Genomic DNA, 6,066 nt, shown 5'->3' on the forward strand with positions numbered 1-6,066 from the left:
ACTTCTTTTAACTGTTTCACGGGCCACTCCCAGAATCCATTGAGTGCACCCTTTGGATCTTAAAGGTGCTGTAAGTGGTTTGTTGGTTAAAACAAAACGTTTTTTGTTAAAAAAGAGAGGAGAGGAGGCATCGGTTAAATTACCCACAATAGTGTGTAAGCTTGCACAGATGTCTAATGATTTGTTAAAAGGTTTACTTTGGATTAATGTGAAAAGAGATAGGAAGGATATGATTTAAAAAATAAAAAGAATTACTAAGATTTGTATCCCACGATTTTGTAACCCATTTTTCACCCAGTGCCAATTGCCTAAGCTTGTAATCCTGGGCGCTACTCTCCCTGGCCTACAATAATAGTAGACGTAGTACTAATAGCTATTTTATTATTAATTTATGATATGGAATGTGTTGTCTAACCTCAATGTGTCGTCATGGCATCAGCTAACAAATCAGTCAGCTCCATATATGGGCACAAAAGGGGCAAACCCATATATGGGCATATACTGATGACATCAGGGATCTTCATATAAGGGCATAAAGAGACAAGAACCCCCCTATGACAAGGACTGACAGATACAGAGATCTCCATATTCTGGCATAAAAGGTGTCTTGTCCGCCGGTCGCAGTGACAGCGACTTTTGTCGCTTTCCGTCATCTTTGTGTAGGCACTGCACAGGTTTTTTAAAATTATCTATTATTTAATATTAAACAGCAGACCAGAATGGGAGGCAATGGAAGCACGACCAGGAAGGTATCATTCGGACTGGACGAAGAGGACAATGTCTCAGTCTTTCAAGGAGTGAAGCTCTCAGAAGAGGTCCTCCAGCGGATGAGGGAAGCCCAGGGGTCTTCACCACCACCACAAAAACAACAACCACCACCACCACCACCAAGTCCAATACAAACAGGGCCATCTGTTGCAGATATACAGGAGGAAATGCACAGAAAGTCTGAGCAGGAGCAGCTTGCCAGACTGGCCCAGAAGGAGAGAGAAAGAGAAGATACAGTGAGTGCGCCGACACAGGGCCTGGATGATCTGACTCCAGAGCTACTCATTGAGAAAGGCAAGGCCCATGAAGAGTTGTCGAAGGCCAAGTCACTGGCCAGACTGTTGGAGAGGAAAGAGAGGGAGTTGTCAACGATCTCAGCCCTCAATAAAGAACAGTTAAAAACGCTGGAGAAGAAGAACCTTGAAAACTACAAGCAGACAGTTGAACAATACAGCCAGGCAGCTAGCAAGGCAGAGGCTCACATCCGGCCCCGGTGCACTCAGGCTGTGTGCACTGAGCTGCAGGGCTGTGTGCTCCAGTGCTACCGAGACAACCCACAGCAGTCCCTGCTGTGCTCCAGCCTGGCCAAGCAGTACATGTCCTGCATCCAGCAAGCCAAGAAGAGCTTGCTGAGCAACCGCGGCTGAGGGCCCCAAGCAATTAGAGGAGGGAGAACAAGAGGAACATGTCCAAATCCATCCGCCTCTCATTGTCTTCTGTCCCTCTCTGTCCGTCCGCCCGTCCATCTATTCATCACTAAGCACATCCCTGGTGTTTGATTTAGTTGATTTATTGTTGTGCAGGCACTCTCCTGCTGTCACCCAAATAAATCCCAGTGATTCAGGGGAGAGGACACTGCAAAAAAAGAATAATAATTAAAAAATAAATATATATATATATATCGATCTATCTTGGCCTTGGCCCTAGCCTTTCCACCGCTTTTCCCTCTTCCTGACATTGTGTGGTTTTGTTTCTACTGACCATGCCCACTGGTCCAGAACGATGGTGAGGTCATAAGCATGCTGTATTTTGAAATAGTGTGCAGGAGGGGGTGGGAGGAGCAGAATTTTGACCACGCCCAAGATCTGCCTGTCTTCCCTTACGTCCTCAGAACACATTCAAACTATACACGTCGTGGTGAAAATACATTCAATCACAGAAGTGTCTCCATGTCTAACGAAAAAGTGCCAGGACGAGGCAAAGGAGGAAAGGGTCTAGAAAGGATGGCTCTAATATTGTTGCCATGTCCGCTTATTATAAGCGACTCAGCACATTTTAACTCTATGGCACAATGCCTGCTGTGACCTTGTAGATCGGCTATTTTCAAATGGCCGAATTGTATTTAGGGCTGAAGTGGTTAGTGTGTGTGTTGTGTAATAATCAAAATCTACAAAGTAACTAACTAGTATTAAAACTAAAGTTTTAAAATAATTGTAGTGGAGTAAAAGTACAACATTTGCCTATGAGATGTAGTGGTGTAGACGTAAAAGTTTTGAAAATTTGAAGTACTCCAGTAAAGTAATAATACCTCAAAATTGTACTTAAGTACAGTACTTGATTAAATGTACTTTCCACCACTGCCTCTGTTGTAAATTGACACAGTCCATCACGTGAACACACAGTCAGTGTCAGGACTCGAGAGTAGCCACTCATATGCGGGGAGTCGCACACTTAATTTGCATCAGCTTTCTATAAATACTAGGGCAGCGACGTTAACAAAAAGCAACACATTTCACTTTTTTACTGCTCAATCATTTGAGATAATAAAATGCCTGAACCAGCGAAACCAGCGCCCAAGAAGGGCTCTAAGAAAGCCGCCACCAAGACCGCCGCCAAGGGAGGCAAGAAGCGCAGAAAGACCAGGAAGGAGAGCTACGCCATCTACGTGTACAAGGTCCTGAAGCAGGTCCATCCTGACACCGGCATCTCTTCCAAGGCCATGGGCATCATGAACTCCTTTGTCAACGACATCTTTGAGCGCATCGCCGGCGAAGCCTCTCGCCTGGCTCATTACAACAAGCGTTCCACCATCACTTCCAGGGAGATTCAGACCGCCGTCCGCCTGCTGCTCCCCGGTGAGCTGGCCAAGCACGCCGTGTCTGAAGGCACCAAGGCTGTGACCAAGTACACCAGCTCCAAGTAAACGACATAGTCTACTACAAAACACAACGGTCCTTTTAAGGACCACCCATGTCTTCAAGAAGAGTTGAACTGTTGTATATCACAACATAGCCATGGATCACACGACGGTCGTCGGTCACGACCGTCATGGATGAACTTCAACCTGGTGTTTGCACTTTATCCATTTACGGCCCGTATATCTACATAAACGTTCAGATTTCAAATATAAAGTGCTTACCCTATGGCCACGGATGTTACAATTATGTACGGTTGCTCAGCAGTACCCGTATCTCCCGTATTGTTCAATAAAAAGCATTTTAATCCGATCGGTGGCCTTTTCTCCGTTTTTTTTCGCCATAATGCTTTCAATTATACGACCCCATCGTTTGGGAGGTGTATTGCACTCTGATCTATGACTGGTACATTATATTATAACTATGAGAAAATGGCCACCGATCTGATTTAAAAAAAATAAAATGCCTTTTATTTAACAATACGGAAGATACGCGTACCCGAATACAATTGTAACAACTGTGGCCATGGGGTAAGCACTTTATATTTGAAATCTGAACATTTATGTAGATGTATGGGCCGTAAATGGAGAAAGTGCAAACACCAGGTTGACGTTCATCCGTGACTGTCATGATATGCCAGTCATGTTTCAGGGCTTATCACAACACTGCCTCTATTAGTTTGGAGTCGACACATTTGACGGTGTTGTTCAGTTCCACCCATACATATCTGTGCTTTGCAAACTCTGTACTACATAATCGATTTGCGTGACTTCAATACAGGCTTCTGTATTCAGTCATGTAACACATTTGGAAATATTTAAAGCTATTGCCATTTCATCAGATGCTCTTATCTGGAGTGACTTGCAAAAATCTCAGAGTGAATGTCAAATCAAGTGTTGGTTCAATGTTCACCTTAGCCGAGCCCACAATAGCCAACAACTTTCCACTCAAACAAATATACAACCATGCTTTTAAAGTCTGCTTATATTGACGATTTTAGTAAACTGTAAAATATACAGTAATCTGCATCCATAAACAGCAGTGGAGCTACAGCTGCTCCACTACCTGAACAGAAGAATCACTTAAACATATGTAGCCTACTCGCCCTACTCCTACTGTATAATAAAATCTTGATTGTATTAAAAATCCAATGTTTTGATGATTTAATTATTAACCACTTAAACCCTCTATAATAGGCCCGGGCGGCTAGGGTAGTGGTCCAGGCACCTAGCTGACAGCGTGTCGCGGATTCGATTCCCGATCCCGACGACCTTTGCTGCGTGTCACTCCCCATCTCTCTCTCCCCATTTCCTGTCAGTCTGCTATACTATCAATAAAGGCAGAAAAAGCCACTGCCACACACAATATATCTTAAAATAATTGCTTTGAGTTTGAACCCTCAATAATAGCTTGAGGAACCGTGCAATGGACAGGTGGCGCCATCTTGTGAGGTTTTCAGCTATTACTTTCATACTGGATGAAATGTCACGTTCACTTAATAACGCGGACCTCCAGAGCTCCCTAAATTTAACAGCTTGATTTCCATTTGATCAATTTATATTTTTTACTACATGATTAATTAGAATGCAATCTGAATGTATATATGTGTCCTGTGAATTGTTGTATTTTCCCATCTGGGAAATTTGATTTTGAAGTGTTTTGAACTGTATATATCTTTTTTTACCATTTCAAAATCTTCATTAGTGGTCTAGATTAGAAGAAGGTAGACAGGGAGAGTGGACACCTAAACATCGTAGGCACCTCAATGTTAAAGCGGCACTATGTCATTTTAAAAAATGAATAAAATGCAATTTTGTCCAATCTGTTTATCTGTATGGTAGAGTATGTTGATACAATATAACTTTTACGTTGGTTGTATTTTGTCTCCCTGCTCTTCTATTGAGACATTTAGATCACGTCAAAGGTCATGTCTCACCTAGACACAGGATCTGACTCAAATTTTGACCTGATGGTCAAGTTTCAATGTATCCCCTGAGCAAGCAGGCTATTAGCTCAATGGCACACATTTCAGCACTTGTGCAGGAAACAAGGTTCAAATCCAGGGTAGAAGTGGAAAGTTACATAGTGCAGCTTTAAAGGAGTAGTTCACCATAGTGCTTTCTACACAGGACCCCAATGGAAACAAGCCATAACGCTTTCTAGGGTTTGTCCTTTTAGCATCCTTTTGGTACAGTTCCAGTTTCATATGGAACTGTGCCTCTGTGCTTTTCTTTGCAAACTGTTAATACAGTATTCAATCAATCAATAAAAAAAAATCACTTATTTTTTTATCAATTACACACTCCACCATGAAGCCTTGAATCCATGGAGATCTTTTAGTTTTTGTCGCATTCCTGAGCCAATCATTTGATGACAGGGTCATCGGTCAGCAAAAATCTCTGAATTCAAGGCTTCATGGGGTGTGTAATTGATTGAAAATAAGTCATTTTGTGGGTTAACTACTCCTTTAACATTGATGTGGCCACAGTTAAAGCTGTGGGCACTGTGCACATTAAGGCCTAATATTTCCACAGTTGCTACACATTGCTAAACATGCAGTTGGGGGGAAAATGTAGGTCTAATAATGATGTACCGTGCATGTTCAAATCATGCATACTTTTACATTAGTTCAGACTTTCTTTTCTTTTCTGTTTTACATTTTTGGGGAAAAAATAGTCAATGTCAATGATCTTGAAATGTCATTACCATCACGCAGTGATTTTAATGCAAAATGATTTGACAAGCAACTTTTTAACTATCATTCCAGTAAATACTCTTTGAGAGGCATGTTCTACATTATTATTTTGAATGACATGTTCTCTCTAACTTATCAACATATTTGTGTTGTTATATCAAAACATGTATTATGATGGTAATGACGTTCTGGTAATGACAAAATGTTTTGGTAACTATAATGACATAAACAATGAGTAATAGTGTTTTCTTTTTCTTTCTTTTTAAAAAGACAAAATATGAAAATATGTTTCATATAACTAGGAGACCAGTGGTAGTGGCAGACTGTTTTTTTAGGGTCAGGGGCAAAAAATAAACAAACAAATAAATAAATCACTTAGGCTATTGCATCTTTAAGCACGCGTTGTTTTGAAAATTGCTGTATAATTAAGGTATCACTGTTGATTATTGGTGCGCTCACTGCTCATAG

At 41.4% G+C, this 6,066-nt stretch overlaps 2 protein-coding genes across 2 annotated transcripts; both read left to right on the plus strand.

The window, feature by feature from the left end:
- Nucleotides 1–412: 412 nt before the first annotated feature.
- Nucleotides 413–1,539, plus strand: LOC311039852 (MICOS complex subunit mic25a-like). The gene has a single exon (XM_084049857.1). It carries the CDS (start codon nucleotides 720–722, stop codon nucleotides 1,413–1,415), a length of 696 nt encoding a protein of 231 aa, XP_083905983.1. The 5' UTR covers nucleotides 413–719; the 3' UTR covers nucleotides 1,416–1,539.
- A 551-nt stretch (nucleotides 1,540–2,090) lies between these two features.
- Nucleotides 2,091–4,675, plus strand: LOC311040299 (histone H2B 1/2-like). Its single transcript, XM_084050495.1, has one exon. The coding sequence runs from the start codon at nucleotides 2,537–2,539 to the stop codon at nucleotides 2,909–2,911; it is 375 nt and encodes a 124-aa protein (XP_083906621.1). The 5' UTR covers nucleotides 2,091–2,536; the 3' UTR covers nucleotides 2,912–4,675.
- Nucleotides 4,676–6,066: the final 1,391 nt, after the last annotated feature.

The sequence above is a fragment of the Gymnoscopelus microlampas genome (assembly GCF_963454915.1).
Source record: "Gymnoscopelus microlampas genome assembly, chromosome: 23".
Taxonomy (NCBI): domain Eukaryota; kingdom Metazoa; phylum Chordata; class Actinopteri; order Myctophiformes; family Myctophidae; genus Gymnoscopelus; species Gymnoscopelus microlampas.